General features: G+C 47.1%; 1 protein-coding gene and 1 long non-coding RNA gene across 3 annotated transcripts; both read left to right on the top strand.

The window, feature by feature from the left end:
- The first annotated feature begins 1250 nt into the window (after positions 1 to 1250).
- Positions 1251 to 2464, top strand: LOC138237873 (uncharacterized). The gene is made up of 3 exons (XR_011189198.1): positions 1251 to 1332; positions 1791 to 1881; positions 2111 to 2464. It is a non-coding gene; the product is annotated as an uncharacterized lncRNA (long non-coding RNA).
- Positions 2465 to 6058: 3594 nt separating this feature from the next.
- LOC102685500 (globoside alpha-1,3-N-acetylgalactosaminyltransferase 1-like) lies at positions 6059 to 13345 on the top strand. Of its 2 annotated transcripts, XR_011189128.1 has the most exons (4): positions 6059 to 6597; positions 9209 to 9271; positions 11273 to 13164; positions 13206 to 13345. XR_011189128.1 is itself a non-coding variant. In XM_015360051.2 (3 exons), exons 1-3 carry the CDS (start codon positions 6564 to 6566, stop codon positions 12187 to 12189), a joined length of 1014 nt encoding a protein of 337 aa, XP_015215537.2. In that variant the 5' UTR covers positions 6059 to 6563; the 3' UTR covers positions 12190 to 13345. The 2 variants fall into 2 exon arrangements, 1 of the variants encoding a protein (XP_015215537.2); XM_015360051.2 differs by having other exon boundaries at positions 11273 to 13345.
- The last annotated feature ends 3612 nt before the right edge of the window (positions 13346 to 16957 follow it).

The following is a 16957-nucleotide window of genomic DNA, read 5'->3' as shown; positions in this document are numbered from 1 at the left end:
AATGGTAGCAGATAAATACTAAAAAGAATGGGACCAAGTAGGGAGCCGTGAGGGACACCACTCCAGTCCCTTGCGCCTGGTGTTAAACACAATACAGACTGAGAGATGATATGGGTTCATTTTCCTTCCTCACAGACTGGAGAGCCTTGAGCTGCAGAAGGATCAAAGAATGCTGCAAAATATCATGACATTGCACTCTTTCATGTAGCTGTTTCTGTACTCTTCGATGACATTTTGGAAATAAAGTTTTAATTGAACACAGTTTGGTTCTGTCTTAACTGTGGTCAGGTCGTTGTAAGTGGGTTATTTCCATCACCTACTGTGTGCATTTCCAGTGCTGTCACCTTGTTAATTAATGGCGAAGTGATGGAGTTCTGGTCCTAAAGGAAGAATGTGGGGTGACCTTTGGTCCAGGACTGGTGTTGCACCTCATGTGCAGAATATCATAAAGCCCACCAACAGAGCCTTCAGACCCCCATATCTCACTCAATAGAGAAGCAGTTTCGCATCTGGAAGGAGAGATGATATTGTGATGTTCTTAATAAAATACAGGCTGCACTCTTCCAGAAAGCTCTTTTAGATATTCAGGTGATTATATAATGACTTTTTCTTTCCATCTGAACAATTTTCTCAAGCTGCATTCAACCCGCTCTGTATCTTTAGTTGAAAAGCTGATTAATGTGTTTGTTTTTTAAAGGATTATTTACAGTAGTGCCTTACTTGCAACAGTCTGTAAAACTACATTAACTACAACCTTATGTTCTGAATTGCGCAGGAGAATCCAGACTAGGTCACACACAAAGAGATCACGCCACTCCTGTCTTGGAGTTCTTGCACTGGCTTCCAGTTGATTTTGAATCCTTCTGCTTACAGTAAGTCCCAGGCTGTGCCTGGCTTGGCTCTGCTGTGTCTAGCTGACATGTGACTTGGTTCTTTGTGTGACTGTGACATTCTCTGGGCTTTGTCTCTGTATGACCTGATGTTGAAGTACCCAAGAGCTCTAGATCACTGTCCCAGCAAAATCTGGGAGTCAGCTACAGTGGGTGCTTTTGAACCTAGTTTGACAAGTTTGTTTTTTCGGAGAAAAAGATGCAAGATGGTTGCTTTTAAACATGCTTGTGTGGGAGTCTGCATCCCTGCTTCCACTGGGCTGTTGGGTTGTCCCTGAGAGGCTTCCATAGGAAGCAACTGTTTTGGTTCCTCTGAGAAACAGGGGGAGTCATTGAGCCAAAATGGCAACTGAAAGCTCTGTAATTGAGTACAGCTGCAGGCCCCAGTGCTACAGCAGATGGGCTGGGGGAGAGGCTGAGTCAAACTTCAGTGACTTCCTGGGTAAGTCCTGTCTCATTTCTAGATGGGGAAGAAGTTTATTAAAGTATAGTTAGGACTCTGAAAAGGAGTTTCTATTTTTGTTTTGGTTGTTTTGATTAGTACTAAAATGATTTGTGGGCCTATTGCAGATTAAGCCATTGCTATATATAGATCTGTCCTGGAAATAGATGAGACTATCTAAAATGTGTTATATCTCACCCCACCTACAGGGAATATTGGACTTTTTGTTGAGGCTGGATAATGTCTTTTGCCGAACAAATATTACAGGTATGCAATGACCATCTATGTCCCTGCTGAAGTATTGAGGGTTGATACAGTTATTGAAATATGAATCACTTTCAGGAATTTTTTGCATTTTCTCATTCATCTTCAGATTCTTTCCTGGTTGGTGTTGCAGGTTGTGTTAACTGTCCAGTTCCGTTTGTCTGTGACGGTGTCTGTAACCAATGTGTCTTCAGTTCCAGGCTAACTCACTGACTCCTGGCGGCAGTCTCTGGAGCTCACGGATATCATGAAATATGGATCGCAGTCCCCCAGAACTACCACCAGGTGGAGTACAAACACTTATTCATGGCTTTTCTACAGCAGTTTCATTTTGTGACTTGGTATCGGTGGAGCAGCAGGAATAAATACTAACACCACTCCACCAATCTGAAATTAATCAATTCCCTTGAAATCTTAACCACTGCACTGAAACAATGCTCAAGCTTCAATCTAATAAGCTTTAATGTAGCCGAGCAATAAGTAACAATAATAATTCCTCGCACTTGCTTTACAGGTCATGGGGACCCCCCCCACCCCCACCAGTGCGCAGCCCCACCTGGTTGATGCGCCAGTCCGCTCCCCACACAGCAGCTCTCAGTGGGGAGAAGAGCAGAGTGATGAAGCCAGCTCAGAGATGGGGATTAGTAGGAGGCCATGACTGGTAAAGGCCAGGGGGACATTTGGTCAGGACACTGGGGTTACACCCCTACTCTTTCCAAGAAACCCCCTGGGATTTTTAATGACCACAGAGAGTCAGGACCTCAGGTTTGACGGCATCTTTTTACAGTATAGTGTTCCCGTCACTATATTGGGGCATTAGGACCCACATGGACCGCAGGGTGAGCGCCCCCTGCTGGCCCCACTAACACCTCTTCCAGCAGCAACCTTAGCTTTCACTGATTGTACTTCAAACCGGTGGAAGAAGGTATTGGGAAAAATTTTCAACTAGCAAGAATTATTAGATTAAAGTAAAAAAAAATAAACAAGAGCTGGTAATGAACTTTTAAATCTGATATACTTAACAATCTGGAAATACTGTATACTGTGACAATGAAGAAAGTGAAATCTTTCATTTGTGCAACAACCCTCTGTACGGAGCTTGCATGTTCCTCCATAAATACGTGGCTTTCCTCAAGGTGCTCAGGTTTCCCTGCATCTCTCAGTAACATGCTGTCTGGGTTAACTGGTGTCTCTAAATTCACCTTATGTCTGAGAGAGTAGGCCTTTGTGTCATCTTGATCAGCTCCTGTCTATATTCCAACTGGAGACGGACCTATAGTGACGCATGAGTGAGATGTATTCAGGAAACATTACTGGATTTTGTTTAGGTGTTGGATCACCTCCCAGTGAGTTGCTTCTGTTTGGCTTCCAGCTTGGGCCCTGACTGTGTTGGTGTGAAGCGATTTTATTCCTGTGAATCTGAAAGCGGATTGCTTTTACACTTTATATCTTCTGGGTTAGTGCATTTTGACCGTGCAAAAGCCCCATTCTACACAGAAGGCATTGCACCTAATGACTGATCTTTTTCTGAAAACAAACATATAAACCCCTTCAATCTCCAGTCTGTTCACAGAGAAAGTTCCAGAGCTAATGTTCTGGTTCTTGTCGGATTAGGGTTTGGTTATCACCTTACAGATAGCTCTCGGCCAGGCACAGCTGCTCCAGGATTAACTATCTGCCTCTCCTGAGTGCACAAGGTGGCGGCTGCTGAGTCATGGTTTGCTGAGTCAGTGCTGGAGGGCTCTTCGGTGCTGAGTCATCCTGAGCAGTTTCTTCTGATTCCTGCACTGGTCACTCCTTCCTCAGAGGAGCAGCGGCCAGACCTGGGTCTTCCGCTATTCCTCCATCTGACAGACATGTCCAACAGCATTTTAACAATGAATAAACAGTCTCCAAAGTATCAAAAACTATTTTACTTGTACAAGACATCTCTGCAGCATAATTACGGAACACCTCATAGATCCTGAAACTCAGGGAAGAGTCCAGCACAGCAGGTTACATCATTCCTGATGCTGCACTGGGACTGGGACTCTCCATGAGGAATTCTCAGAAGGTTCTCTAGCTGGAAGCTCCTGAAGTTCTGAGCCCAAACTGCCCACATCGGATCCTGTAAATGAGGAATCAGCCTCTCCTCCAGTGTTCAACAGATGGACCAGGTTCAATAGAGGGCTGTTTTTATTGTTAGGGAAGGGGCTGTGTGCGCTGGCTGTCAGTAATGAAGTGGAAGAGGCTCTAGTGATGTTCCTAGCATGCTTTCAAAACACGCAGGGTAACTCCGATGTTTTATGTCCTCAAACATGGTTTTTGTTGTGCACAGGGAACAGCTCGGTCACAATTTCACATACTGTATCTTAACAGCAGACATGCCTGCACACACTGCAAGTAGTCTGACTTGCTCTACAAACGGACCTGAGACTCTGTTTGTAGCACAGCAGGGAAACTGAAGTCCGTGATGGAGAATAACTGGGCCAAGAGGCAACATGTGAAGGTCCCAGTACAGACCCTGGGGAACACCCTGAGTAAGTGGGTCGACATCAGAATCGGCTCCAAATCAGGGGCCAAACAAACAATTCCCTACATGACCTGATAGGATAAAACACAAAACTTAAATTCAAATAAATGAACATTCCTGGATCTGCTGAAAGTCCATGTCAGCTCTCAGTTCCTTCATTTCAGCGGACCTCTCTCTGCCCGGACACAGGCCTGACACAGACGCGGGAGCTCCTGGCTCGACAGTCAGTTTCCACAGCGGCCAGAGCTCAGCTGGGGGCATGCCAGGCAGGAGCTGCAGCTGCACAAGCCGGTGTCTCCCGGGAGGAGGGACCAAGGTGTGGAATTTTGTGGAATTCCTCTCTGTTTGCCCCACACGTCCCACATACCAGTCCACTCTCAAGCCCTCCGCAGCGCGGGGAGCCGTTTGCCCTCACAGACAGCCAGGCGGCGTCAGCTGAGGAAGCAGCCCCCGGCTCTCCTTCCGTGACGTTCGCCGGGACAGCGCGGCTCGCCTCCGCTCACATCCCCCTGAGTTTGCATATCTCAGTGCAGGCGGGGTCACACTCGACTGTTTAACTGACGGTGTAAGATAAGACTCCCAGAGCGCAACAGCACTGCAGCATCTACATCTAGCGTGCGTCCGTGGCCTGAGTCAGGAGAGCCATTGTGCTTGACCTGCAGGGTGTCAGCAGCAGAAGATGAATCAATTTACTCCAGTTTCTCACAGCACCTCAGCCAGTTCCAAAAATACCCGTCCTTGAACTTTTTTTAGGAAAAGATAAATACTGAACAGCCTCTGATTTCTGAATTGCTCTCTGTCTGGTCAAAGAAACAGCACTGTAGTTATGGAGAAATGTTTCTGTCCTTCAGGCCTTCACACTGGTCCCAAATGATCCTGCAGTCCTCCAGCTCCTGGACTATCATGCTGAAACAAGGGAGCCTGTGTTGTTGCTGCTGTCCTGAACCCTCATTCGGTGCTTCAGCAGTCCCTCACATACTGCCATGATGATATCTTTACCTCTCTCGCGCTGTGACCTGACTGTGTCAATGGATTTCTTTGTAGAGACACAGTATTAACTTTCGCAGGTGAAATTTGTCAGTGATTCAAAAGCTCAGGATCCACTTTGCAGTCAGAGACCCATAGCTCCCTGGTGATAATATTCCTCACCAGCACTGCTGTGAGTTATCAGCACATGCCTACTGTCATCTCTCCACTGCCACAAAGCCTCTTCCTGTTCAGGGTCTGCTGTCCTACAGTCACATCCCAGAGGCACAGGAAGCAGTACTACTCCCTGAAAGGGATGCCAGACAATTTAGAGACATCTATTTACTTAGTGTCCACTGGGACACCTGGAAACAACCCTCTTAGATACGGAGAGAGCGTGCAAACTCCACACACAAGGCCTCTGGTCAGGAATCAAGCCCAGGACACAAGAGCTGTGACATGGCAGCACTAACTGCAATGCTACTGTGTAACATGTATCTCATTTACAGCACCGTGGACAAGGAGCTGGATGATACAGCCTTCAAGTGCTCGAGAACACTGAGTGAGTGAGTTTGATTAAAACATTGCGTGTTTATTGCGACTTATTTAATCAATGATCATGTTTCAACGTTATTTTCCTGGAGAACAAAACTTAGACAGGGATGCCAGGTCCCCACCATCAGTATCTTTATTAGAGTATCCCTGGTTGAAGGGACTGGGACAAAGAAAGACTTCACAACATAAATAAAGAGTCCTGCACTTCTACCATCACCACCCTCAACAGACTGTGGAACTGTTTTCTTCGCCTCCCGCTCCGAAAAGATCCTCCTGTGTTCCCGTTCCTCTGTACAGCAGCTTCGTCAGACATCAGACTAACTCCCTTCTCCTGCTGCTTCAGCGCCCTCCTCATCCATGCTGGCGGTTTTGAGAGTGTTGCTTCCCAGCACAAGAATAACTGTGGAGTTTTCTAGAGCACAGGAATGACTCTGGAGTTTTCTGGAGCACAGGAATAACTCTGGAGTTTTCTGGAACACAAGAATAACTGTGGAGTTTTCTAGAGCACAGGAATGACTCTGGAGTTTTCTGGAGCACAGGAATAACTGTGGAGTTTTCTAGAGCACAGGAATGACTCTGGAGTTTTCTGGAGCACAGGAATAACTGTGGAGTTTTAAGAACAGAGGTGCAGCAGCAGACGCCAAGCTGGTGGGGAGGTGTTTGTGCTTGTTGGAGAGAATTTCACACAGGAGGCAATTAGGAAAAGAAACTTTGATGGGCGTTGTGATGCCCTTTGGAGAGGAGCCTGGCTCTTTAAGACACGTGACGAGAGTGTTTTGGGGATTAACGCGCTCCCCCACTCTCAATTCGCAACATCTGGACTCCGCTGGGCGCCGTCCAGGACTCCAGCTCACATTCCTCCTCCCAGCTTTCTGAGCGCACACACTCCTGACCCGCTCCTGCAGAGGAACGGCCACAGCTGTCCTGGAGCACGATGGGCAGGCTTCTGCACAAGATGGGCCTCTCAGGTCAGTGGTGCCAGCTCGCCGTCCTCCTGCCGCAGCCCGCGCTCTCTTCTCCCTGCAGCTCGGCCGCCAGCCCCTCTTTCCAACACGCTCTTCCCTGTGCTTTTACCAGCCCTCATCCGCGCGGCAGCATCTGGACTCCGCTCTGCGCGAGGGCTTTCCTGCACACGGAGCCCTCCGCACTTGTGTTTGGGCATAATAATATCCTTGTGTCGAGCCACTGAGGCGAGTGATTTTACAGGAGTGAGGTGAGATTTCAAGTAGGCCTCGGGGGCTTCGAGAGCAGCCTGCCTGCGCACCACCCACCAGTGACGACAAGCAGTACGAGTTTATTAGGCAGTGTGTGCCTCTTGCGCATTAGCTGCTGTGTCCCTTCACTTCCTCAGCTGACCGGATCTTTCTGGCATTTCTGCTTGTGTCTGTAGCAGCTGTTTTGTCAGGAAGCAGCTGACAGGAACACAGGCCGAAGGTAAACAGTGGCAGGAGGGCTCGGAGCTGCAGGGAGAGCTCAGAGGCTCACCGCCAGCCCAGCAGCGCTCGGCCAGCCCCGAGCCTCGCCATATTCCTGCCTTGGCAGTCCGAGGGGGGGTGTTTCCTCAACGGCTAAAGCCCCAGTGCTTGTACTGTGTGTTATTTGAGTGCTTTCCCATTTGAAAGATGTGGCATATGTGCATGGTACAGCTGCCAGACTGGAGTACCAGCGTCATGCATTTCAGCCCAGAGCAGGAGGAGAGCCAGTGAAAGTCGACCTGAGCGGTGCCCTGCCTATTCACAACACCACAGACGTCTCTTTCCTCCTTGTAGCTGCAGGCCAGCACCAGAGATGGGGGCCTTGTCCCCTAGCGAAGGCTGCTGTGGTCTGAGTGGGGGAGAGACCGCAACTGTGACTCTGAAATGGTAACTCGCTCTGGTGATTTCTTACAGGAATTAAAGGTTATGCAAACTTTCCCTAGGAAATGCAGACTATCAAAGTTCCTACAAAGGTGCCCACCAAATGTAAATCACATTGTACTCATCAGTCATATTAATCTTAAAAAGATTAAAAGAAATGCAGTCAGACTGAGTGTACAATTTTGACTTTGCTGTGTAGTTTCCTTTGCTGGGGAGTATAAACAGGCTCATGTTTGTAAGCCTTCTCAGGTGTATAAGGCCTGTGTGTTTTTCACTCGGTGTTTTAGTAGCCTGACGGAAAGGTGGATCAAGGATTATCATTATCATTATCATAGTCCTGTGGTGGACTGGCCCTGGTGTGTGTGTGTGTGTGTCCTGTGGTGGACTGGCCCTGGTGTGAGTGTGTGTGTGTCCTGTGGTGGACTGGCCCTGGTGTGAGTGTGTGTGTGTCCTGTGGTGGACTGGCCCTGGTGTGAGTGTGTGTGTGTCCTGTGATGGACTGGCCCTGGTGTGAGTGTGTGTGTGTCCTGTGGTGGACTGGCCCTGGTGTGAGTGTGTGTGTGTCCTGTGGTAGACTGGCCCTGGCGTGAGTGTGTGTGTGTCCTGTGATGGACTGGCCCTGGCGTGAGTGTGTGTGTGTCCTGTGGTGGACTGGCCCTGGTGTGAGTGTGTGTGTGTCCTGTGGTGGACTGGTCCTGGTGTGAGTGTGTGTGTGTCCTGTGATGGACTGGCCCTGGTGTGAGTGTGTGTGTGTCCTGTGATGGACTGGCCCTGGTGTGAGTGTGTGTGTGTCCTGTGGTGTACTGGCCCTGGTGTGTGTGTGTGTGTGTGTGTGTGTGTGTGTGTGTCTGTGTGTGTGTGTGTGTGTGTGTCTGTGTGTCTGTGTGCCCTGTGATGGACTGGCGTCCCATCCAGGGTGTACCCTGCCCTGCACCAGTTACTTGCTGGGATAGGCTCTGGCTCTCCTGCAGCCCTGAATTGGAAGTACTGGTAATGGTAAAATGGATGGATGTTGGTAGCCTTTGTATGGAGATAATGATGCTGCGAGCAGGAATTATCTGGAAGTGGTCTCTTGGCCCTGCGGACGCAGCGAGTGCAGAAGACTGATACTGATACCAAGCGTGGAGCAATGCTGTGAGATAACCGGACACTTCCCCTGGATTTCCAGCTCCTTCTGCACTCATTGTAACGTTGCCTGTTAGAGACCTATAAGGGAATAGATCAGGGATATAATATTATATTCCTAAAGCATGATAAGAGTTATAAAAATATAAAGCAATAACTAAAATTATAACACAGATACTGCGAATGAAGAGTGCTGCTTGTCATGGTGAATGGACTGACATGTCTGTAACACATTCATCATCTTCAGTATTAAAAAGCTGGAAATTTACTTCTGCCTATAGCACAATATACAGTCATGTATTGTGTGTATATATCATATACTGTATATTGTGTAATGTGTGTGTCATGTGGCTTCTGTTACCTCACTGTGGGGAAGCTTAGGACGTGAGACAGTTTTTTATAGAAGAAGAAAAGAATATTGTGGGATGTACTCTTCACAGACTTCCGTGGGGGAAACACCTGACCCCATTACATGTATGTCTGAGGTTCTCTTCTTCACTCTTCAGTTCGATCCTCAGAGAGCAGCCGAGCCGCGGAGGGAGTTGAAGGCTGTCCAGGAGTTCCAGCCCTACTAATCGATGTCTTGGCTGTTTTGCAGGGCTGGAGAGACTCACCAGAAGACAGGCTGTCCTGCTCTGCTGCGGGCTTGCCGGGCTCATCTGTAAGTTCGTCCCTGGGGGCTCCTGCATAGTCTTGTGCTGAGTTCACAGAAGCTGAAACTACCTTCGCTCCTCCGGTGATTCTCAGGAGCACTCACACTCAGATATCGTGAACCCCACTTAGCAGCAAGTATTCTTGACTCATTCCGCCTGACAAGGATTGAGGCTGAGAAGGATTAACTCAAACGTTTTGTTAAAGCAATTACGCTTTGTAATATCTTCAGTGTGGCTAAAGTAGTAGATGCACTTTGTCTTAAACATGCTGTGAAACTGACAGAACCAGCGGCTGTTATACATGGATTTATCACGCTTGACCAACCTGACAACAGTTTAATCAAAACTGCAATAACCAGCCAAAGAAATGATTAGGCCACCTCTTTCTGTGGAGTATTTTCTTATTCCTGCTCTGTATTTGTTTTCTTTTTTCTATATCTATAAATATAACCCGAACAGAAACAGGAATGAAATGTCAAATGAAATCTATCACATAAAGAACTTTCAGAACCAGTGCTCAGTAGATTAATACAAAATATCCCACTTCAAACTTCCAGTACTTTTCCTGTGGCCTCGGCTGCTGGGGCACACCTGGTCTGCACTGGGGCGCGGAGCTGTGTTGCTTAGTCTGCTGGTCTCAGCCCGCTCCTGGGGACCCCTGTGCTCTGCTTCCTAATGGGGCCCTTAATGGCTGGTGTGATTGGCGCCTAAGACTGATCTTCATGCTGGTTTAACCCTTTTCTGCCCTCCCTGGTTTCAGCAATACTCTAGTTCAAGTGCATTATCTCCAGCAACATTACCACACAAAACTGTATTCAGCCTCTCCTCACTGGCTAATTAAGAATTGCCTTGTTTACTTCTGCCGAACCGGCTCTCAACGGGTTATTTATTGACGGCGAACTGACACAGGTGGGAATGGGCCTGTATCAGACCCTTCCGCAGTGAGTCTGTGTTTGTTCTAGTCCAGCTGGTGATACTGGAGCTCAGCTCACACACCTGTATGAGAGCAGACCTGACCAGCTTGTGCAATCCAACAGAAAACTGAAATCAACAACCCAGTGATTAAGAAATCGCCTGGAGCAGAAAGCAGCCGACGCAGGGACACTCCACACACAGCTACGGACACGGAGAAACTGCAGCGCTGGTGTTAGTCAGCCCCTTGAGACCGCGATGAGAGAAAGAGACTTGGATTTTATCAAGTCAAAATTGCACGTTAGACTGAAACAGCCCTGCGGGAGATTTAAGTGTGAATCTGTACTCAAAGTTCAGCTTGTTGAATCTTTCTTTTTTGAATTTCAACTTGAAAACAGAACAATGGGTTCTTGCCCTTTTGTTGTAAAGTGGCTACAAGGAATAAACTAAATCTGTGGGAGGCTTGATGAGGACAGAACCACTTCACGGTGGGCACTATTTGAGAAAATGTGATCAAATTATTTGCATCTCCAAGATCTGTTAATAGCAAAACGTAGAATTGGAAAAATGCTACACTTCAAATATACACAGTTAAGAATGATGTGTATTCAAAGATTTTCAACGATTGCCTTAATTTTAGTATGAAAAATTAAGTCAGCTTTATGATGAATACAAATAAATTAAATTGTTCAAATAAACAATAGGTTTTCACAGGGGGGCAGTAGTGCTATGCAAATGTAAAATATTGATTTTTCATTATAAAATAGATTTTGTTCGTCTCGGTTTTAGTAGCATTGGGTTTGAAATGACATTTTCATGTAGGACAGAAAGCTTTACGACCTTGGAATACAGCAAAACAACAGTTGTTTGGTAGTAAATGAGAGCACAGTATACTACTTGATGAGAGTGTACCTGAAACAAGACTAAAAATATTTAGTTCCTCCAGCCTGTCAGTGTAGTTCATTCCCAATTTTAACATAACACTGCGTTTGCCTTATTATTTTGAGTAAATTAAAAAGGCTTTATGTACAGAAACAAAGTTCCCTGACCGTGAAAATACCCTTGGGTAACACTTCATCTGCATCTCCTGCTTTCAGACTTCCTCCAGCCACACCTGTTCCAGAGAAGCGCCAGAGAGCCGCCCACAGTCAGCTACACACCTGACTCCGGAGAACGAGGGCCTGGGCCCGTCCTCAACCTCACCGCCTGGGGCGCGCCCGTTGTGTGGGGGGGCAGCCTGGAATCCCAGCGCAGGAGGCGAGAATTCGAGACCCAGGCCGTCCGCACAGGCCTGGTGGTGTTTGTCGTGGGGAAGTACTCCCACTACCTGCAGCGGTTCGTCACGTCGGCGGAGAGGTACTTCCTGGAGGGGCACGTGGTGACGTACTACATACTGACGGACAACCTGCGGGGGGTGACCCCGCTGTCCCTGAGAGCCGGCAGGGAGCTCAAGGCCTTCTACATCGCAGAGCGACCAGACTGGGTCCACCTCTCCAAGACGAGGATGTCTCTCCTGGGGAGCGCCATCAAGGAGCTGATCCGGCACGATGTGGATTACGTCTTCTGCGCTGACGTGGACCAGGAGTTCATCAATCCAGTGGGGGCTGAGATTTTAGGCGACCTAGTGGCCACATTTCACCCTCAGTACTACAACAGACCCCTCTACACCTTCCCCTACGAGAAGAGGGAGGACTCGAAGGCCTTTGTCGACGACTCGGAAGGCGATTACTACTACACCTCTGAGTTCTTCGGGGGCCTGCGCGCCGAGGTTTACCAGCTGGCCCTGGTCTGCTCCAGGTTCATCCTCCAGGACATGGAGAAGAGTTTCCACGCATTCCAGTTCGAGGAGAGCTACCTGAATCGCTACCTCATCAACAGCAGGCCCACCAGGGTCCTCTCCCCGGAGTACAGCTGGTGGGATGCCCCAGGGACTCCAGACATCCCAGTGAAGAGGATCCTGTCTCTCCAGAGAGGCTGTCTTCGAGGCCCTGAGTCCAGGGAATCGTACTGCTGACTCCCACCTGACTCCCGCTGCTGAAGACGTTGATACACACACCAGGAAGTGCGAACCCACCGGCTCAGCTCTTGGGTTGCTCCACAGCGGTCTGAGACAACCCCAGGACAAACTGGTCAGCATGAGGACAGGAGGAGGAGGGTGCATGTTTATTTGCAAAGAAAGATCAACAGCAGGCCAGTTCCCTCTGTAAGGTTGGCTTAGGGACAGTGCCAGGCTTATTTTTGACTTAACTGAATGCTTCCTCCAAAATAAATGTCTATCCAGTATACTTTCTGCATGGCTGATGTCTACAAATGTACCAGACTCCTTCTCTTTCATAAACTAGTGTTATCAATCCTCCAATATGTTCTAAAAGCATTGGCTTCAAAGGCTGTTCAAAATGGCAAAATGTACACTGTATCATACTCTAGAACAGGTTCAGCTAAGCTCAGCTAAGTGCTGCTCGTGACCTTATCTGATAAGAACCAGTCTAAAAGCATTGTTTTCCTCTACCCAGTTTGATGATTAACTTTTAAAAGAGCTAAAGAAAGATCGAAATTTATCTTAAATCCATCCAACCTTTATCAGAAAGCTCTTTATTCTTGGTAAGGATCATGGCAACCCAGAGATTGGGAAGTGCAGGGAGCAGGGAGCAGGGTGAGACTCAGTTCAGCTGGCCATCATGTTCCTCATGAGCTTGGGAGACAAGGTGTGACAGAGTTGAAAAGAGCATCTTTGATGGAAAACCATGGTGGGAAACAGTTACCAATCGCTCTGCAGTTCTGACCACCTGGTCATTGATCCAAAGGCAATGTCATAAGAGCAGTGTGTCTACCCTGGTGTCCTGGCTCAATCCTACTGTGCATTTATACAAACTGTCCCCACAAAAACTCCCACTAACCACTAACTCACCTGATACAGCAGCTTCTCTCTCCATCCTGATCTGTGTGCAGTGGTGCTGGTGGTGCAGAATGGCCGCTGTGTGTCTCCCAGGTGGGGCTGCTGGTGCAGAATGGCCGCTGTGTGTCTCCCAGGTGGGTCTGCACTATTTTGGGGGTTGAAGCGAGTCTCCATGGAGTGTAGACTCTGAAGTATTCTGGAATAAGAATCACTACATAAGTAAGGAAGTAGTTAATTCAGACTCCCATGATTAAAAGATGTACAACAAAAAAAATTCTACATGTCCTTTCCTTTGAGCATTGCTAGGGCTTTGTAAAGGTTTTACTTTATCGGGGGTATGATATTCCAAAGATCATCCTTCCAGCAGTGAAGAGATTCTGTTCCTCTAGCCTGTCTGGTCTTGACATTCTTTTCAGTACATGAATTCGTCTGACAAACCACAAGTTTGTGCAACAACATCCTGCTCACTGAGATCACAGCCAAAGGTACTTACATTAAAGAACATGTGTAAGCTCACAGTCCCACAATGCACTAGGGTATACTTCTTACTGCTTTTGTTTTTCCCTGTCTAGACTCAAGAAGGTCTGTGCAGGAAAATGCAAAACTCGGTCTTAAACGCAGTTATTATCCTTCTTTCAGCTGGAAACAATCAGGTGCAACTTCTGCCCCAGAGGAAGGTGGCATGTAGCTTCTTGTGCACTGCCTGCGGTGTTTTCTGCTGTGGGTGCACAAGTTATAATACAGTCAATCTACTGTTACAGAGAAACGAAGAGAACAGCCTTCACATTCACTCGAGGTGCAGCACACAATACCTGCAGCAGTGAAAATAACCTGCAGTCCAGAGCTGAGGAGGGAGGGTACCAGCAGTTCAGAATCTTTGCTGGTTCAACTGGAAAACAGGAGCTCTTAGAGCTCTTAACAACAAGTGTGCCTACAGAGCAGCTAACACAGACATGAGATCAGGGAGGTGTGCAGCCAAGATGATGTTATATTCCTGGAGATTTAAACTTCCCTGCATAGTATTTTTGGCACTGTGATGGGGACACAGAAGTCAAAATTGATGTGGTTGAAATAGTTAATAATTGTTTCTTAAAGCACCAGCAAGGAAAGATCATCTTAATTGACCTAATCTTTTGTAACAACCAGGATGTAATTAAGGAAATAGACAAGATAACGCAACTGGAAAATTGTGGCCTTTATGGTAACTTTTGTATATTGTAAATCTCTTAATCGTCTGTCTAAAATTAGGGTTATGGTATTAGAAAAGCAGACAGTGCAGAAATGAGTCAGAGTTTCCAACTGGTGAACTGGGACCAGATGGACTCAGAGTCAATAGGAAAACAATGGTTATTCTTCTAAAACCATATCAAAGTTCACAACAAGTTTATTATATTCCCTGAAACAAATAAGCACAAGTCTGGAAGAAAAAGGTCCAAATGATTTATGAAGAAATTAGAAGGAAGAGACCTCTCTACACCATACATGGTGGATCCAAGATTGAAGGACTGAAAGACGCATAGTGACTCACAGGCATAGTTTAAAAGAGACATTAGAATTGCCTCTCAGGAGACAGAAAAGAATATTGCAACAGAGGCAAAAATAAAGTAAAGCAAAACAATGTTGTTTCAGTGCAACAACAGTAAAAGAACCAGGAAAGGTGAAGAACTCATGAGATACTGACGGCCTGATAACAGTAGGAAGGAAAAGCAGATGTGCTGTGTGAATATTTCACCCAGGCCTGCGCAACAGAAGATATTAACAACACGCCCTGTGTAACAGAAGGAGCTCCCGCAGTCAATATCAATAGAACCGCCACTGAGCTGCGTGAAATCATCACTTCAGAACAGGGGTGACAGAACTGAACCAGGAAACAACAGAACACTGAGCCACACGTCTGGTATCGGATAGTTTTAGAAGAACTGACAGAAGGGCTGGGACAGTTAAAAACAAATAGATCTACTAATATCATCATAATAATAATAATTGCTTACACTTATATAGCGCTGTTCTGGACACTCCACTCAAATTGCTTTACAGGTAATGGGGACTCCCCTCCACCACCACCAGTGCGCCAGAACACTCACCACACATTAGCTATTAGTGAGGAGGAGAGCAGAGTGATGACGCCAATTCATAGATGGGGATTATTAGGAGGCCATGATTGGTAAGGGCCAATGGGAAATTTGGCCAGGACGCCGGGGTTACACCCCTACTCGTTTCCAGAAATGCCCTGGGATTTTTAATGACCACAGAGAGTCAGGACCTTGGTTTTACATCTCACCCAAAGGACGGCGCCTGTTTACAGTCTAGTGTCCCCGTCACTATACTGGGGCATTAGGACCCACATGGACTGCAGGGTGAGCGCCCCCCACTGGCCCCACTAACACCTCTTCCAGCAGCAACCTTAGTTTTTCCCAAGAGTCTCCCATCCAGGTGCTGACCAGGCTCACACCTGCTGAGCTCCAGTGGGCTGCCAGTTGTGAGTTGCAGGGTGATATGGCTGCTGGCCATAGAACTAAGAACTAAGAACTAAGAGATCACCAGGGCCTGATGGGATTTTCCCTCTTATGCTTAAGAAGTAAGGGATTTATACAGGGACCCTTAGCTAGGATATTTGAACTATGGTATTTTCAGTGTCCTAGGTGCTAAATAAATAATAGCAATTAATGTAATAATAAATAAATTATTATCTATCACACAGGACCTGCAGGAGACGTGTGAATGGGAAACCAATTCATAAAAAGCTGACAGATCTGAACCAGGGATAAACAGCCTGTAGCCTGCAGAGGTAAGCAGGGGAGTTTCCCAGGGAGCCATTTGAATGATAATAATAATTCCTCACACTTCAATAGCTCTTTTCTGGACAATCCGCTCAAAGCGCTTTCCAGGTAATGGGGACTCTCCTCCACCACCACCAGTGTGCAGCCCCACCTGGATGATACAACAGCAGCCAGAGTGCGCCAGAACACTCCTCACACATCAGCTCTCAGTGGGGGAGGAGAACAAAGTGATGTGATAACATCCCTACTCTTTGCGAGAAACATCCTGGGATTTCTAATGACCACACAGAGTCACAACCTTGGTTTTATGTCTCATCTGAAAGTCAGCGCCTTTCTACAGTGTAGTGTCCCAGTCACTATACTGGGGCATTAGTTCCCACACAGACAGGTGAGCGCCCCCTACTGGCCCCACTAACACTTCTACCAGCAGCAGCCTTAGTTTTAACCAGGAGTTTCCCATCCAGGTACTGACCAGGCTCACACCTGATGAGCTTCAGTGGGCTGGTAGCTGGGAGCTTCAGCTGCTGATTCTGGGCCCTTTTCTCTTCCTGATCTACATCCAGTTTACTTGCTGGAATAGTGCAGAAACTCGTTAAAGCTGCAGATGACACACAAGCAGAAAGCAGAGACAGAAGCAGGAGCATTACAATAATATACTTCGAATACAGCAGTCAGCTGTTGTCACTTTTCTAGGAAAAGCAACAGGAATGACTCCTGGTATCAGGGTATTGGTATTTAGAGACAAATTAAGCGAGCGAAATATCTCCACTCTAGAATGGAATTCAGAAAACGCTTTTTTTACACAAATGGTTCTGGATGTCCCAACTTCCCTCCCAGACTGTGAGCTCCGCAGCTGAAACGTTGTGTGCTTTTTCTTCTCTTTTCATCATGGAATAAACCTTTACTTGTTCCTTCAATAAATAGTTGGGCAAAAGTTTACATTCCCCTGGCTACTAAACTACCAGAAATAAAGATGGGGTGAATGGTCCCACTTTTGTTATGCTTCATGTAACACCATCGTGATGACTCAAGACATGGATTTTGCTCTGAATTGTTCCAGCCTAGGTAGTCGGTTGAATAATTAACCCAATTGTTTTCCTAGTTGG

This window comes from Lepisosteus oculatus, chromosome 3 (assembly GCF_040954835.1).
Source record: "Lepisosteus oculatus isolate fLepOcu1 chromosome 3, fLepOcu1.hap2, whole genome shotgun sequence".
Taxonomy (NCBI): domain Eukaryota; kingdom Metazoa; phylum Chordata; class Actinopteri; order Semionotiformes; family Lepisosteidae; genus Lepisosteus; species Lepisosteus oculatus.
This window is presented reverse-complemented; position numbering and strand designations above follow the sequence as displayed.

Bases quoted from the DNA above. Each gene is read 5' to 3' on its own strand.
- LOC102685500 (XM_015360051.2), top strand. From the start codon at position 6,564: ATGGGCAGGCTTCTGCACAAGATGGGCCTCTCAG. The intron at 6,598-9,208 runs GTCAGTGGTGCC...GCTGTTTTGCAG, and splicing joins GCACAAGATGGGCCTCTCAG to GGCTGGAGAGACTCACCAGA. The intron at 9,272-11,272 runs GTAAGTTCGTCC...TCCTGCTTTCAG, and splicing joins CGGGCTTGCCGGGCTCATCT to ACTTCCTCCAGCCACACCTG.